Source organism: Triticum urartu, chromosome 7 (assembly GCF_003073215.2).
Source record: "Triticum urartu cultivar G1812 chromosome 7, Tu2.1, whole genome shotgun sequence".
NCBI classification, from domain to species: Eukaryota; Viridiplantae; Streptophyta; class Magnoliopsida; order Poales; family Poaceae; genus Triticum; species Triticum urartu.
In genome coordinates this window covers 77,346,209-77,363,653 of record NC_053028.1, presented here as the reverse complement: position 1 = coordinate 77,363,653, position 17,445 = coordinate 77,346,209, and the positions used below count along the sequence as shown (strand labels likewise).

At 46.6% G+C, this 17,445-nt stretch overlaps 3 protein-coding genes across 3 annotated transcripts in view; 1 reads left to right on the top strand and 2 right to left on the bottom strand.

Moving 5' to 3' along the window:
* Nucleotides 1–2,739, bottom strand: LOC125522358. The gene is made up of 4 exons (XM_048687422.1): nucleotides 2,579–2,739; nucleotides 1,923–2,458; nucleotides 920–1,105; nucleotides 1–441 (listed from the first exon to the last, which is right to left on the bottom strand). Exons 2-4 carry the CDS (start codon nucleotides 2,439–2,441, stop codon nucleotides 160–162), a joined length of 987 nt encoding a protein of 328 aa, XP_048543379.1. The 5' UTR covers nucleotides 2,442–2,458; nucleotides 2,579–2,739; the 3' UTR covers nucleotides 1–159.
* Nucleotides 2,740–8,874: 6,135 nt separating this feature from the next.
* On the top strand, nucleotides 8,875–9,450 carry LOC125518414 (ethylene-responsive transcription factor ERF105-like). The gene has a single exon (XM_048683265.1). The coding sequence runs from the start codon at nucleotides 8,875–8,877 to the stop codon at nucleotides 9,448–9,450; it is 576 nt and encodes a 191-aa protein (XP_048539222.1).
* A 571-nt stretch (nucleotides 9,451–10,021) lies between these two features.
* Nucleotides 10,022–17,445, bottom strand: part of LOC125518417 — a 10,807-nt gene continuing 3,383 nt past the window's right edge. The window contains exons 8-13 of the mRNA XM_048683266.1: nucleotides 16,162–16,232; nucleotides 16,003–16,072; nucleotides 15,821–15,873; nucleotides 15,643–15,736; nucleotides 15,285–15,382; nucleotides 10,022–10,483 (exon numbers count right to left, since the gene is read on the bottom strand). Coding sequence (XP_048539223.1) covers nucleotides 10,400–10,483; nucleotides 15,285–15,382; nucleotides 15,643–15,736; nucleotides 15,821–15,873; nucleotides 16,003–16,072; nucleotides 16,162–16,232 — 470 coding nt within the window. The 3' untranslated portion in view covers nucleotides 10,022–10,399. The remainder of the gene's footprint in view (nucleotides 10,484–15,284; nucleotides 15,383–15,642; nucleotides 15,737–15,820; nucleotides 15,874–16,002; nucleotides 16,073–16,161; nucleotides 16,233–17,445) is intronic.

Genomic DNA, 17,445 nt, shown 5'->3' with positions numbered 1-17,445 from the left:
TAGACAAAACCACCGCCGCGCAAGAGAGTAACTTATATAAACAAAACCGAAGCTGAAACAGGTTCCTTATATATACTGCTAGTACATGTTTATTGTTCTTCAGCAGAACAGTAAATACAGGCTTTTTAGCTGCAGGAGCAGGAAAATGGTTCGCCGGAGTCAGGCCTTGTACACGGCGCATGCCTTCTTTGGGATCCTGGTCCTCGCCCTCTTGGCGTCGACGGTGATGCGGCACGTCACGTGCACCTTGTGCGTCACCCGCACCAGCTTGCCGATGACGTACCCCCGGGAGACGAGCTCGAAGTCCACCGTCAGCGGCACCGTCACGTCGTTCCCCGACAGCGAGAGCCCGCCCCCCGCGCCGTAGAGGGGCACCTTCTCGCCGTGGATCACCGCCGACACCAGCCGGTGGCTCTTGCTCGGTTGGTAGTACTTGTGAACCTGCATTCATAGGAGAGGTGTTAACATCAGATTCTTGAATTTGCCAGTGATTGTGAGTCAAACCAGTACATCACATATCTTGATGAACATACTATCCTGCTACTCTTTATACTAAATGCCCATCCCCCTTTCTTGACTCAAACTTACTGCCTTTTCTAGTTTAAATCTGCAGGACCTTCGATCCGATACTCCGAGAAGGATAACAAGAGTACAACATATTGGAAAATGCTTCAAGGATTCAGTATTTGAATGCAGTTTGCAAATTCACCCTTCACTTGAGTGGTGAAATGCAGAGGTAAAATGAGTATGGCTTATTCACCACTCAAGCTGTTCACATACTCCACATGGTAAGATGTGGAGCACCATTATTCAGAAATGGACAAATGACTTGCCAGGAAGAAGAAGCGCCGACAACACCTCTCTCTAGGCTGTTACCCAGAAACCAAAAAGGGGCAGGGGATGCTGATGATGGGCATACCTGTCCGACCCCGATGGCGATCTCCGAATAGAGCAGGCGAACAGGGCCCGAAGAGACATGAATTCCGAACATTGACGCAGGGTTGTACACAATCATGTTCAGGGAGCAGTTCAGCGTGACCATCTTGGTTGGAACCCCACTGTGGTCTGTGCCCTCTCCGGCATAGAAGTTGTCCATGGCTATGCTCTGCGCAAAAACAGAGTAAAAAGAAGTTCTTGGTTAGTAGTAGAACAGTTTTTACAGAACCTTCATACTGAGAAATTCAGATCCGCAGCACAAGTTCACCGTACCAGAATAGTACAAAGGTACATTGTACTGTGTTTTATAACTACTGTAAAACTTTTTTGTGAACAGGGGGAGGTTTGGAAATGTGAGTGAGACAGTCGACAAGCTGGGCTGACTGCAGTGGCAGCCGACAACATCTCTATCAAAAAACAGAAGAAAAATGTAATAAATTATTTTGCCTCGTGGTCATTGTTTTATGTTTCTTTCTCTATGTAGTAAGTATACTTATTTAGTGGCCTATCACTAAATTCCAACGGAGTTTGGTTTTTCGAAGAGGGGGTCGGAAAATGCCCAGCGAAGCTGTTTCAGCTGATTTGGCTCTTCTTCAGTCAGCGGCGCTTTGCCTTAGATTAACATGATTTACACTACTAATGGTAAAAAGATAAATACCCTTTGATTTCGAGTTCAGAGCAAGGAGCCACGGTGAATAAGCGCCGATTCTAGAGAAAACAGAGCTCAAATGGATCTACCAGCACAAATTTTGCCTGCACAATTCGGAGTCTTTGCTGACCATTCTACCAGGAGATTTGAATTAAATTAGTGATGTAGTTGGTGTTTAAATTCAATCTACCCGGAGTCACAAGTGAAACTGGAGCAATTGATGTTTGAATTCATGTCATATTATCGTGTAGGAAAAATTCAGTTCAGAGTGTGCTGAGGAAGTGAAACAAGCAGGGTGGGTGCACGAGATGAATGGATATGGATACGGGTGTGCTACCTTGACGAGGACGTCGGGCTCGTAGGGGCGGGCGGCGCCCCAGACGATGAGGCAGACGACGGTGAAGAGCAGGAGGAAGCTGACGAAGGCGAGCGCGAGCTTGCAGCGGCCGGAGAGGCCGCTGTCGCCGCCGGAGAGGCCCTCGTAGGAGCCCTCCTCCTCGATGACGCTGCACTCGGGCCACCCCTTGGCGTTCACGGCCTTGAGGCCCCCGCCCCCGCCGCCGCCCTTGCGCCCGCTGCCGCCGCGGAGGATGCCGGAGAAGCGGCTGACGGAGGAGGCCCGGGAGTGGCGGCCGTAGGACGGGTGCGAGGGGGACTCGTTGGGGCTGTTGTACACGGGCGTCGCCTGCATCGACGACGACTTGTACCCGCCCGCGCCCCCGCCGTCGTGCGCCGAGTCCCGCGACGGGCTCTGCACGTAGTAGGCGCCGCCGCCGGCGGCACCTCGCTTCGGCGACCGCGGCGGCGACGACGCCGCCAGGCTCGTGATGTCCGAGTCCGACTTGCCGTGCATCATCTCCACCGACTTGAATCCTGCCCGAGCCACCGGCGAGCGCCCACGATCAAGAAAACCGGAAGAGCGAAAATGGAAAGAAACGGGAAGCGGAGCGGCTCTGCGGGAGGGTTTTGGGCTCCGGCCCGGCCGGATCGTACCTGCGGCGGGAGGAAGCAGATGAGAGCTCCGGGAGGCGGCGGCAGGGGAGTGAAGGTGGTGGTGGTGGGGCGGCGGGGAGGTGGAGGCAGAGCGGGGGTGGGGGGTGGGGGGTGGGGTGCAGTGGAGCAGTGGCAGGGGAGGGAGCACTAAAAGAAAGAGGGGGACGGAGCGGTAACGCGCCGGAAAGGGCCGGGCCAACCTCCGCGCGCGGGATCCTCTGCGGCGTGGCGGCGGTGTGCGGTGGCGCGTGCGCGTGCGGGGAGCAGGTGATGGATGGATCGGGGCAGTAGGTAGGTGGTGGTGGTGCGATTTGCTTTCACGGCGGACGCCGTGGGGTGAATGGTTTATTGGAGTGTCGGCAGCGCAGAGAATGTATGTCTCCTCCCGCGCCGGGACCGAGGCCGCGCGTGCGTCTCACCCAGCCTCCGCTCACACACCAAAGCCCTTTCCACACACTCTCCTTCTAAAAAAAGTTACCGTGCACGCGTCCATCTTAAATCGTGTGCGTCGATCGGTGCAGAGCTTGGGGCTCGACGATGCAAAAGAGCTAGCTTGCACGCGTGCATCTTAAGCTCTGTGTGTCGATCGATGCAGAGGTTGGGGCTTGGCGACGTGAAAGAGTTAGCTTGCACGCGTCCATCTTAAGTCGTGTGTGTTGATCGGTGCAGAGGTTGGGGCTCGCAGACACAAAAGAGCTAGCATGCACACATCCATCTCTTTTTTTCCATCTTAAGTCGTGCATGTATGCATCGATCGATGCAGATGTTGGGGTTCGGCGACACCTACCGCATAGGGTACGTGGTGTTTGCGTCGATGAGTCTTATATGTATCGTCCGGTGGGATCTCTATCCCCGGATAGCTCTCTCGTGCTCTCGGCGTCATGTTTCGAGTGATTTCCACATCGTCCAAGTTATCCCTTAGCTGGTGTTTTGGCTCGACATTCGTAATGTCAGGAGTACACGTAGATGTTGTTCACACTGTTGGTGGAAGCAAAATATATTGGGCCATGGTTGAAACTTACTCGGTTTACTATATGGAGTGAAATGCCAATCATTACAAGTGGAGTTTTGGTTTGCGGAGAAAGCATTTTATTTAGTGGCATATGCGCTTCTGACTCCATGAGTAAGAATTTCAATGGGCATATCCCATTCAATTCAGGAATCCTCATGCCTCTCTGCTAGTCGATCTTTCACTTTATGATTCTAGTCTCTCTTTGATACACAATCCTCTTCGACAAGAAGGATTTTCTCGTGTGTTTCAAGCTTGATTAAGCTTCTGGTGAATGGTGACACAGTTATGTGAGGTCAATTCGCTAGACAGGTTGATGAATATGGCTCGATGTAGACTGGTGTGATAGCCTTCCACGTTTCATGTTCCTCTCCCGAGTTATAACTATTTTTCTAACTTCAAGATCTTGAACCGGTTTGCACCAAAGTCAACTTTATCTCTCGTGCTCTCTACGTCATGTTTCGAGACATTTCCATGCCATCCAAGTTATCTCTTAGTTGGCATTTGGCTCGACGTTCACAATGCCATGCATACACGTTAAGGTTTTGCACTGTCAGTGCAAAGCCTATATTGGACGGTAATGGAAACTTATTTGGTTTACTATGGAATGCAATGATAGCCATCATGGGTGGAGTTTGGGTTGCATTGAGAAAACATTTTCTCTAGTGATATGCACTTCCAACTCCATTATTACGATTCCAATGGGCATACCTCATTCAATTAGAGAATCCTTTTGGCTTTCTGCTAGTCTATCGTTTACTTTATGATTCAAGTCTCCCTTTGATGCACGATCCTCTTCAACAAGAAGGATTTTCTTGTGTTTTCAAGGCTAATCAAACTTTTGGTGAATAGTGAAAAAATGTGAGGTCACTTTGATGGACGGATTGATGTAGACTGGTGGGATAGCCTTCCACATTTCATGTTCCTCTCCTGAGTGATAACTATTTTCTAACTTCGGGATCTTGAACCGGTTTGCTTCAAAGACTTTATCTCTCATATGCTCTATGCGTCATGTTTCGAGTCATTTCCACATCTCGAGTTTATCTCTTAGTTGGCACTTGGCTCGACATTCACAATGCCATACGTATACGTTAAGGTTTTGCACTATCGGTGCAAACCCTATATTGGACCGTAGTGGAAACTTACTTGGTTTACTATAGAATGCAATGACAGTCATTACGAGTGGAGCTTAGGTTGCCTTGAGAAAACATTTCCTCTAGTAATATGCACTTCCGGCCCCATTGTACGATTCAAATGGGCATATCTCAGTCAAGCAGGGAATTTTTGGCTCTCTGCTAGTCGATCACTTACTTTATGATTCGAGTCTCCCTTTGACACCCAATCCTCTTCGACAAGAAGGATTTTCTTGTGTTTTCAAGGCTGGTTAAGCTTCTGGTGAATAGTGAAAAAATGTGAGGTCAATTTTCTTGATGGATTGATGAATCATGTGCCTTTCCTGAGTGATAACTATTTTCTAACTTCGGGATCTTGAACCGATTTACTCCAAAGACTTTATCTCTCATGATCTTCACGTCATGTTTTGAGTCATTTCTAAATTCACAGTGCAAGATGTGAACGCAACATCTTCACACTGTTCGTTTAAATCGCTATAGTTGAAGTTTTTTTTTCTTTTTGGTTAATATGGAAGTTTTTTTTGCAGGAATGGTTAATATGGAAGTTGAAGTTTATTGATATCAGAGGAGTTTGGGAAACCTGCTAGCATTCTACTAGTCAAGCTATGGTCGATCAATCCATTTGCGATCAAAATCTTGCTTGATACACAGTTTATTGTACAAAGAGGGGTTCTCTTGAATTTTTAGGGTTGATCAAGTGCCTGGTGAAACATGGAAGCATTATATTGTGCGAGGCCAAATCAGCTAACAGATTGACGAATATGGCACGATAGACTAGTCCACTTATACTATACAATCTTGAACCAATAGGGCAGCCTTCTGCATATATCATGTTCCTCCCTTGATTGGTAAGTCTTTTCCAACCATAGACACAAGTCATCTGGCAAAATTTTACCTCGAAATCTAAAGAAACAAAAGATATCTTCTCATGGTTGGCATCAAACTTAAGTTACCTTGTGAATGCACAACAAGTTTCCGTTTTTGTTAGTTTGTCGAAACGTGGGCTGAACATGGTCTTGAAAAACAGTGGCATGGTAGATACATGTGCAATCCAATATTCTGTAAGTTGTTGATATCCTAGAACTAGAAGTAACAATTAAAAAAAGAACACTCTAAACGAAGCTATCTAATCCGCGTAATGCCCATCTCCAAACAGCGCGGGGAGATATCCTAAGATAGTGCAAGTAGGCACAACAAATGAAATGTACTCCCTCCGTTTCAAATTACTCGTCGCAGAAATGAATGTATCTAGATACATTCATACATGCGACAAGTAATTCAGAACGGAGGGAGTAATATTGTAGTGTTGATAGCACTATATATATCCTAGAGCTAGAAGGAACATATAAGTCTAAAAGGAAAGCTTTCTAATTCTTATAATGGTGCCACAAAAATATGAACAATATAAGTAAGTAGGTGCAGTGCGCACATCGATCGACAAGTGAAACTTCCGAAAGGAGTCCGATCGACCAATGCATGGGGAGACCGGGACTGACAGAGACCCCCCAAAAACCGTCCGGTCCCTTTCGCGAAGCCGACACGTTGGTTGGACAAACCGGGAAATAAACCGTCCGGTTGTTGCCTTGCCTGCACGAGATTCATTTCACTTCGTGTCTGAGAACTCTGCGTGGAGTGTCTACGTTAACCGCTGCTTCGATTTGCGTACGGATGAGCAATCGCGCGCGCTGCTAAGCAATCAGCCCGCTGGGTGGAAGCGACCGGGACGTGCGAGTGAGTGGGAGAGCGATGCTCGGGCGCCTTTTCTCCGCACTGGCGAGAAAATCGGGCTCTTGGATTGGATGTCACTTTTGGGTAAAGCTTTCGCCATTGTGTGCCGTGTGTCGGTGATGGCTATCCAGGCTAAGTACTCTAGCATTAGTTTAACTCGCCTTTGCCACCTTGTCTTAGTAGCATCGCCATCATGGATGGATTTGTTGCGCCGGACCGAGTGTATCTCTTATTTGTGATCTAGTTCCAATAATTAAGATCTCCCATTCATCGGTGGCACGTCGTGTATAGTATAGATCCCGTCTAACGTCTATACTATACAGCTCATCGATATAACGTTTTCGGTGTTATTTAGCCGAAATTCGTATTTTATAGTATCAACTAATTAATTGATTGCGACATACTCCCCTCTTTCCTAAATGTAAGTCTTTTTATAGATCTTAATATAAAGTACATACGGATGTATATTACATATAGACGTAATTTAGAGTGTAGATTCACTCATTTTGCTCCGTATGTACTCCCTCCGTAAACTAATATAAAAGCATTTAGATTACTACATTTTGTGATCTAAACACTTCTATATTAATTACTAAACGCTCTTATATTAGTTTACAGAGGGAGTAGTCTACATTGAAATCTTTACAAAGACTTATATTAAGAAACAGACGGAGTACATATGAATGGTGAGGTGAACGAGACCAACGGAAATGTCGGTGTATATTGTGTATGTAGGAGTATCATGTTGTACAACCCATTATCAAGCACGCGTGGTTGATCGAATTAGCTGGGGGCGGAACGGGACAAGAAGGGAATTAGCGTGGCGAGTTATGCATGGACAGCACAGCACGGAGGATATCTAACTAACTAAAAGCATCTTGTGTGCACGCAGAGGAGAATGAATAATTAAGGGTGGCCGGAAAATGACCTCGCAACAGACCATGTATGTAGATATCAAGCCGTCCGTTGCGCCGTGGACGTTCCCGGCGTCAGAGCGACGCGCCGCCCACTGCCCGGACGACGAATGCGCCGGAGCATGACCCGCCAACACACTACTCGTTCGTCGGCCGTCCTGATTTGCTCTTGTTTTCATTCTAGACTCTAGACTAGATCTTCTTCTAATTAAATTGAATAGTTATAATCTGGTATATGTACAGTAATTCGTGGTTGAGAAGCGTTCCCACTATGTGCTCGAGACAGCGTGGGTCCGTTCTCGGCGCTTTGATGCCTTCCGCGCACCAAGAACTTTGAACAAAACGGTGCGCGAAAGGGAAAGATTTGACCCAGGTTCTAATCCGGGTGCTCACCTGTTAAATGCATGTTCCCTTCGTCCCGAAATACTTGTCAAAAAAATAATAAAAACAAATGTAATTAGAACTAAAATAGGTCTGAATGCATTTATTTCTCCGACAAGCATTTCAGAATGGAGGGAGTATAATTATAAAAAAAAAGTTGCTTCTATCCCCAGTCTTGGCCCCCATCCCGGCGGTGTGCGTCGGAGGGTGTGTGAAGGTGTCTTTTCGATGGATCTCGCATAATTCGGTCAGTGGTTGTCTTTGCAAGATCCGCTCAGATCCGGTCTTCGCTCGTCAATGTTGGTGTGCCTTTATGTTGGATTTTTTTCGATCTATACTTCTCTTCATCGGCGGCGGTTTTTTTTTTGGTGCGCTGGTTTCATGGGGCCTTAGCATAATGATTTCTCGACTGTCTATTACAACGAGTTTCGCCCGGCTCCAGCGAGGGAGGTGTGATGACGGCGGCGCGTCTTTCGCTCACTTCGGTATTTACAGTCGTCGCTAGATGTCTACGGATATAATATTTAATATCTTTTGTGCTCGCTGTACTGTTATCAATGAATAGATCGAAAATTTTACGCAAACCTCAGCCTTAGCCATTCTAGTGTAGTAGTGTGTGTGGTTAGGAGACGCGCCACCTCGTGAACACGTATGCATTGCGCATCATGAGGGCCAGTGTCGTCTATACAGTACGTGCTCGCTCTTTTTCGACAATAAAATATGCAAGAAAACGACCACGTCCCCGTGACTGCTTTCACGTCAAGATAAAATAAAATAATACGGCAAGTAGGAAAGTCCTGGAGACGCTCGCGACGGCGTGCCGGCTTGCGATTCCGCTGGAGAGTACCGGTATAAGAGCATCTCCAACAGGCGTCCCAAAACGCGTGCCCGCGTGGTAAAAGCAGTTTTTTGCGCGCGTCGGTTGGTTTCACACGCTTCAGCGGTGACGGAAAGTTACCGCACGCGGGAAGCGTTTGCGCGCGCGAGGGAGAAAGCGGCACGGTAGATTTGGCGCGCCGCTTCACGCGCGTTTATAAAGTCCCGCGCTTCGCCACGCGCACAGAACAGCCACGCGCCTTCCTCCTCGCAACCTCGTCGCTTCGCCGCTTTCTGCGTCACCACCGCGTTACCATGCCGCCGCGCCGCCGGGGTGCTTCGGGCTTTCGCGGCGTCCGCGAGCGCCCCAACGGCTGGTACTCCGTCGAGATACGGTCCGGCGACGTCCGGCTCGGCCTCGGGACGTTTCAGAGCGCGCGCGAGGCGGCCCGCGCGTACGACGCGGCGGCGTGGCGCTTGGAGAGGCCCCGGTCGCAGATGAATTTCCGGGACGTCTTCACGCGCGAGGAGGCGCAGCGCCTCGCCCCTCCGCCGCGTCTCATCACGGACATGGACCGTGCCGACCACTCTCGGCGGCAGCGCCGTCTCCTCGTCGCCGAGGACGAGCGAGCCATGGCGGAGTGGCGTCGTCGTCACCCAGAGGACGTCGACGTCGAGCGTGCCTACTGGGCGGAGAGGACGGCAAGGCGCCGCTCGGAGCGGGCGGACCGGCGTCAGCGGAAGGCAGTGGCGAACGAGCAGTGGGACATCGTCTCCGCAGGTGGGAGGTCGTTCTTCACCTCGGACGATGAACGTTGGGACGACATATGGCTCTTAACCTCGGACAACACCGACGAGAGTGATGATGGTGATGGTAGCGGCTTGAAGTAGTTTTCTATCTATATATGCCATGGTAGTTTCTATCTATCTATCTATGCCCTAGTATCTATCTATCTATCTATCTATGTGTGTCGAACTATCTATCTATCTATGCCGTAGTAGTTTCACCGATGTAAAATATCTTTGTATCATTTTTTATCTATGTAATTTTAATTTAAAAAATATTGTAGAATGAGTACGCGCTGCATTTTACCACGCCTGCTGAAGCTGTGCGCGCGGCCTTTCAGCGCGGCTGCTGAAGCAAACGCTGCACGCCACACCAAACCAAGCAATGGACGCGCGTCAAATCCGTTTTTAACGCGCGGCGCGTTGGGCGCCTGTTGGAGATGCTCTAAATGCCGACTCCGACGCATCACGCAGCTCACGCGTACGTTGGCCCGGCCACACCGACCAGACCAGCAGCAGTATTGTACCAACGTCTACCGGGTCCATGTCACCTGATTATACTACTAGTATATACCAGTGGACCATCTGCCCCTGTAGCCGTTGACATGTCGCCCACAGCAGTCTCGTCGTCTCGTTCGTTCATTCATTCATTCATGCAGGGCGACGGGGCACCACGTGAGCACGGGGACAAATTAATTTCTTCTGATGAAACTCGCCGTACGGACGGACCGTATACACGGTAGATACGGTTCGGTAAATGCGGAGTCCGTGAAAAAATACGGTCTGAGAAACAAGATACTAGCACAAGATAAAACTGCGGCCACCCACAGATCAGCTGTGCGCTCCCAGTTTGAGAAATACAGGAGCACAATTCTGTTCCACGTCTGACCAGCATTAGAGATTAGGTAGTGGAAGTAATGATGATCAAGCTGGGCTAACTGATTCCGGTCTCGGTCAGCAGGAATGCAACCCAAATCAGAGGGCAATTTATTGAGGGCATGCACTTCATTAGGCATGCATGGTACAAGGTGCCATGTTCATTTGGAACCGCCTTCTACAGGAAGCGGTCGAACCAGTCGCTCGCTTCCTTCACCATGCTCGCGGTCATCCTGTGCCCAACACCCGGCTCCGCGATGAACTGAACATGCAGCAGCAGATAAAAGATGCTGTTAGCGACCCAAAAAAGCCAACCTTTGTTTTTCTGGATAATACCTTTGCCCTTATCCTCCTAGATCTACACAATCATGCACTTGTCGCGGAGAAGATGGACACTTATCAACGGAATAAAGCTGAAAAGCGAAAAATTTAAAAAGGAAAAGTTGCAATGCAACCTATGCTACAGAGAAAGCATCAATCAACCAGGCCAAGATACTTCATCGGGGGATAATGATTACGGGTTACCGCATTGGTGAAGAAGAATTTGAGCATTCGATTCCCCACTCGTTCTGGTATGTGGCGCCTGAGCGCCGCAGCCCCACATGGTTTCAGCGTTTAGGACATGGAGAGAGGTGGTCCTCTCCTTGGAATGAGAACGATTATTGGATTGAAAGTCCAGGTCTGGCTTGGTTTCCAAAACAGACGGTGGACCAGGCGCATGTGTAGCTGGCGGTCAGTGCCATCTCCCCATCGCTTACCAGCAGTAATCGGTTGGTTTTCTGCGCATTGCTTCCAAGAATATGCTGGCCGGCCGGCTTAAATACAAAACGGAGGAAGAGTCTGAAAAGGCTCGGCTGAATGAGCCACCGACATCGCCTCTCCATGCAGCACAGCCATTTCCAGGTGGAGATTTTTTTCAAGTTCATTATGTTCTTGGATAGAGTTGGTTTGCGAGCAGATCAAATCTGTTACTCCCTCCATCCATCCGGAAATAAGTGACGCAATTGTTGCCATTGCTGTTTATTTTTAAATGTGCATCCCCTATTTTGAAAGCTGAAGTTGCCGCGATGTACAAAGTGATAACATATGTTAACAAAGACGGTCCCGGTTGAGCCCCTCTCATTTTTAGTATGCATCTAAAACCAAGAGTTTTTATGAATCAATACTAAAAATGAGAGAAGTTCATCCATGAACATCTTTTTTAAAACGACAAAAATAACGAGCGAACGTTCGGACCTTGGCAATAGATCCGAATGATGCTCCAGGGCTTCACCTCCTTGTCGCTCGCTTTTATTTTTTTCTCAAAAAAGTGATCCTGCCGTTGGATTCGAACCTTCCACCTCTTGAGCGTGCTATCCTCAAGCTAACCACCCGACCTAACGCTGTTATGTGCTTAGCTCTGATCTGATTTGATATTCTTTTCTCTGTTTTTCTCGCGTACTTTGATTGAAGTGCAAAAACTATCGTGACGAGCAGGAATCGAATGTGTACCTCTTAGGTAGATTACTCAGCTAGTGAGCCACCTGACCTACATTCTTTCTCTTGAAATAATGAAACCAAATATGCTATTTAACTCGTTTACTCTTCTACGTTTGCACACAAACAACTTATTTCAGTTTCCCATTTTTTCGCACTTACGTACTATTTTTTAACCGAACCTAGTGAATCGATGAACCAACAACGCTCGTCCATTCACCCCTTTGAATTTTAGAAGTTATTTGGTGAATATATTGATTTTGGGAGCTCTGTTGAACATCTTGCTTTGAGTTGCTATTTAATTCCATTGGCTGCTCTCTCGGTTGAGATAATGACGGAGCAGTCGCTCCATTACATGGGCCCGTCGCAGCCATCGCCGGCGCGTGTGAAGGAGGAGCTGCTGTCCCCGCGCACACCACCGCATGAAGTACGAGCCGACGTCCCCGCTCCGACCTGTGAAGGAGGAGTCGGCCTCGCCCCGGCACAATCATGGCGTCCAGGTCAGACGCCACGTGAAGGAGGAGCCAGCCTCACCCCGGCACCACCGCGACATCTAGATTGGATGCCGGGTCAAGGAGGAGTTGGCGTCCCCGCCACGCAGCCGGTACGGCCGCATGCACACGCCACCGCCACCGTCTCGCCGTCAAGGAGGAGTTTTCGCCCGCGATCAAGAAGGTGCGAAGCCGCTCCCTCCACTACCTCGGAGGAGGCGGGGTGGGGGGAGGTTGATGAAATATACTCCCAGTAACTTTCTTGTGAATAGCATGGTAACTTACACGTCATAGACCTGGCAACTTTTGTACACTGGTCCTAATTACTTTGGCCGGGGGGAGGGGGGTTGATGAAATATCCCCTGGTAACTTTTATGTGAATAGCATGGTAACTCACACATTGAGACCTGATAACTTATGTACCTCGGTCTTGATAACTTTGACATGGGGGAGGGGGGGGGGAGGGGTTGATGAAATACCCCCAGGTAACTTTTGCGTGAATAGCATGGTAGTTCACACATCATATACCTGAATACCTGATAACCTTTGTGCCTCGGTGCTGATAACTTTGGCGAGGGGGTGATAAAATGTACCCATGGTAACTTTAATGTTAATGGCATGGCAACTCACTAATCGTAGACCTGATAACTTATGTACCCCGGTCCTCGTAACTTTTCCTCCAGTGGGGGAGGGGCAGGGGTGGTTGATGAAATATTCTCCTGGTAACGTTTATGTGAATAGCATGGTAACTCACACATCGCTGACCTGATAACTTATGTACCTCGGTCTTGATAACTTTGGCATGGAGGGGGGGGGGGTTGATGAAATATCCCCCGTTAACTTTTTTGTGTGAATCACTTAGTAACTCATCATCGAAGACCTGATAACTTATGTGTCTCGGTCCTGATAACTCGGTCCTGATATACCCCATTTTTATGGCCTGGCAATTTCTATATAAACAAGATGGTAACTTATATACCACAAACGTGGTAACTTATTTAGCATGGGCGTGATAACTTTTGACCCGAAAAAAAGTCGTCGGAACATATCAACATGGGATCTACTTTTGAAGGTTTCATTGCGACAAATCTTTTATGTGAAAATGGTTTTTCAATCGGAGCGACGGTTTGAGCTACAAAACATTTTAAAGTTTGAAATAGGGGGAAATCTAGCATGACATCAGCTTTTCGTCTTTTAGTGCATATATGCATGTAATTAGAGGTAGGAGTGCACATGAAAGGAAAATTAGTCATTTTAATGCATGCATGTATATAATTAAAATGAAGTAAGGATCGTTCTTGCCTATTGCTAAAATACGAACATTTGGTAGTTATAAAACTCCTTTTTAAAATATATTATCACTTTGTACATCCAACAATTTCCGAATTTTGGCTTTCAAAATTGGGGAAGCATATTTATAAAATAAACAACAATGGCATCTACTGTATCCTCGGTCTCACTTTTCTTCGAGCTATAGTAAAGAATATTAAACCACTACCCACTGATTAAGCTTATTCATTATAGTAAAAAATAAACAACAATAACTGGCACTAAACGATGCCCTCCTTCAGATGACAAAGAAGAATTTTCCAATTTAAGTGCACTGACGTTTTCCTTTTTCTTCTACTGATATATAAACAAATATAGATTCAAGTGAAACACACCTTTCTGAGGCCATGGAACAGTGGAGTTCGGGCACCCAGGCTTAGAAACAGGTCGGCGCTTGCAATGAGAATTGGAAAACGGGAGGGAGGGAGGATCAGAGATAGAGTCAGCAGTTGTGGCACTGGATGCGTGCGGGTCGAAGGAGTCCGGGCGGCGATGGTTGCAGGAAGAAACTAGGCGGACGGTTGCAGCACGGGTATGGGTGGCAATGTTGGACGCGTAAGGCACAGACGTGGTGCAATCAGAGGAGAAACTAATCATATTTCTTATCCAAGTATTGGAGGCGCGGCGAGATGCGGTAGGAGACCTGGCGGCAGGATTGCAGTGAGTCCAGGTGGTGGCCTTGGGCGTGGAGCTCGCGCGGCAGCGCTCAAAGAGGAGATCGCACGGGGGAACAGATTGGAAGCTGAGGGCACCGTGGACTCGTTCTTGCATGGGCTTTGCTTTGGGCACTTGCACTTGGAGTTACGAAGCCCCTATCTAATTAGGATTACTAATATGCCCTTAGAATAACCACTGTGATTGCTTTGGGATTCATGCAAAAAAAGTCCGGGCAAACATAGAACCACACCTCATGGTGCAAAGTAAACATGTTGCATGTCAAGAAATAGACAACTTTTATTTGAATGGCATTTTAAATCCAGATGGCACCCATTTCTGTATCTCGTACCCTTTTTTGCCCAAGTTAGATAATTACTCCGTCCGTCCAAAAATACTTGTCATCAAAATGGATAAAAAGGGATGTATGTCGAACTAAAATACGCCTAGATACATCCCCTTTTGTTCATTTTGATGACAAGTATTTCCGGACGGAAGGAGTACATTGTTAGCTAGCTCTAAGCCTAAATCAGATCTAAATTTCCCGGAGAAAGTTTGTATTTAAACTTGTACCAAACCCATTGAAAAGCATAATTCCGATGTTTTATCTTATTATTTTACATTGTAGGATTGAAGTCTCATCTTTTTCCAGGTTTGTATAAATGTTTGCTATCTTAGTAGTTAGCACTGCCCAGATTGATCCATAGCTTTAAATTAGAAGAACTTCTTGATTTTTCTCCCTCCAGGAGAGAATACCTTTAAATGACAAATTTACAAACATATTGATGTACGTATAATGCAAGATTATTAGTACTAACAATTATTATTTTTCCAGCAGGTTTAGCCATATAGCCTGACAAAAATGAATACAAGTTTGAGAAGTAAAACTTCCGTCCGGAATTAACTGTCGCTTAAATGAGTGCATCTAGAGTTCTAGACATGTTTCAGTGTGTAGATACACTCATTTCAGTGACAGTTAATTCTGGATGGAGGGAGTATTAAACCAAGCTCGTTACAATATTTAAAGAAAATCTCGTCTTCATAGGTTTTAACTAGTGAGAGTTCATGTGTGGCCTCAAAAGAGCGGTGAAAAGATAGTAGATTGCATGTTACCTTGAACTTATCTGCAGAACCAGCTTTTTCGTAAGCCTCAGCAGCTTTGGAGGCAGGTTCTTGTAGACCAAGGACTGGGCAACGAGGGTCGTCAGCACCTGCATGGTAATTTGTAAATGAAGCTCCAGCAGCAAGAAACATGCTCAATTAACATTAATTTTCAAACGAAGGGTTAACAACAGTTCTGCCTCAACCATAAAAGAATAAAACAAAAATATACACTGAAGGCTGGAAGCCCAGCCCTGACAAGTGCTCATTGAACTCATAAAAGAGAAGTGAGACTTTTGAATATGTTGGGTTATGCAACAACTATTGGACGAAGCAGAAGCACTGAATAAGAAATATGATTTGGTTTTACCATTTAGGAGGAGGAGCGGGCGTGGTGCAATCAGAGGAACTGAGTAGGGAGCATCAAACTGTGAAGCCATACCAGGTGCTATCTTGTCCCAAACCTGGTAAAAATATGTCAATACACGATCATGAAACATTTCTAATGGAACAATCAGAAATAAATGTCAACTAAATCAGATAGTCACCTTTTTCACAACCTCTGCATCTATTTCACTCTTCCCTGAATCAATTCTTGCTTCTACAGGAAAGACAAAACGGCATAGATACTTACATGTAAATGTTCTGAACTGATACAGTATATTTCAGTTGTCATCTATATGTTTCAATGGTGTGTGCCCAATCTTAAAGAGGATGCATGGTATCTAACCTTCAAATAAAGGCTTAATGCTATCAACTCTAGCTTGCCACTTGTCATTATCTATTGCCCATTGAAATCCCTGTAGCCACCAAAGAGCATTGCTTTACTTAGATGGGACAAATCACAAAACTATGTGCACCCATATCGACAAATTACTGTTGTGTGTACCTGAACACCAATTATTGGAACAACAACACTGTACCGTGTATCCACAAAGGCAGCAAACCATGCATGCATTCCTGTATTCAGCTCCAAATAAAAAAGATAAATTTTCCAAAACTGAAGTCTACGTATTAATTCAGTATCATGATGCAATCATGATCTATAATACCTCCAAGCGATTCACCAGTAATCCCTATCCTAGAGGGATCGACATCCTCCCTTGCACTAAGATAATCTCCAAGCTTTATCAAGTCCCACACCTGCACATGTTCCTCACTGAGTATCGCAAAAAAACAGTCGTAACATGTTTTGAAGTATGATATACCAAGGCATACAGTAGAAGACAATCATAAGGACAGAACCAGACAAGGAGAATAAATCCAGAATTCAACTGAAGTGCCAACCCAGATAGTGCAGTTATGGCACCAGTACAGCTGGACTAACACCAACAACAGTGGCTTACCCATCAGGTTAGTTAAAGAGTAGACCACCAGCCACCAGGCATGGCACTGGGCCAGCCCAACTAAAGGCATGTGCTATACATGTCCGGTTTGACATTTATTGGTACAGAACCAATCCATTTATTAAAAAAAATGTATTTGGTGGGCAAATTGAAGAACACTGTTGACAGAACTTAGAACAATCAAAACATCAATTGTAACAGGTGGAAATAACATTTGGTACCGTGTCAAAAATAAAAGGCATAGTGTCCCCATTCCTCCAAGCTGAATTCAGTGCCTGTGTTTAAACCATGAAAGTAGGGATGATCAGACCAACTGTGGATACTACAGTTGTCGAACGTTTCATGAAATCGGTGGCACATAAATGGAAGTAAGTAGATTACCTCTATGTAAGTAGTCTTGCTGCTGGCCCTTTCACCGTGATAACGAGAATCGATGGCGACAGCAATATAACCCCTGGAGGCATATGCCTGCAAATGTGCAAGCAAGTTTTAAGAACAATAACCAGCGTTAAACATTGATGCGCACTTCGTATGGGCATGCTGGTATGGTTGAAATGAGAGGTAATTTTACCTCAAGCAGTGGACGCAACCATTCCTTGCATTTGTAAGAGCTGTGCAGTATTACAACAACGGGCTTCCTTTCAGGAGCAGTGTCATTAAGTTTCAGTAGAAGCACAGGTAGGCGTCCCTGTTCACCTGACTGTTGGGAGAAAAAAGGTGTAACAAATTCTGCTGTTCAGGGGACAAGAGGCACAATAAAGCCAAGCCAGTGCGCGTTAACTGTAGACTCAACTGGAGCTGGATCTCGGAACCACATTTACCCACAT

Coding starts and splice junctions, on each gene's coding strand:
- LOC125522358 (XM_048687422.1), bottom strand. CDS start 2,441: ATGATGCACGGCAAGTCGGACTCGGACATCACGAGCCTGGCGGCGTCG. Junction 1,106..1,922: donor AGCCCGACGTCCTCGTCAAG/GTAGCACACCCG, acceptor GTTTTTGCGCAG/AGCATAGCCATGGACAACTT. Junction 442..919: donor TCGCCATCGGGGTCGGACAG/GTATGCCCATCA, acceptor CTATGAATGCAG/GTTCACAAGTACTACCAACC.
- LOC125518414 (XM_048683265.1), top strand. CDS start 8,875: ATGCCGCCGCGCCGCCGGGGTGCTTCGGGCTTTCGCGGCGTCCGCGAG.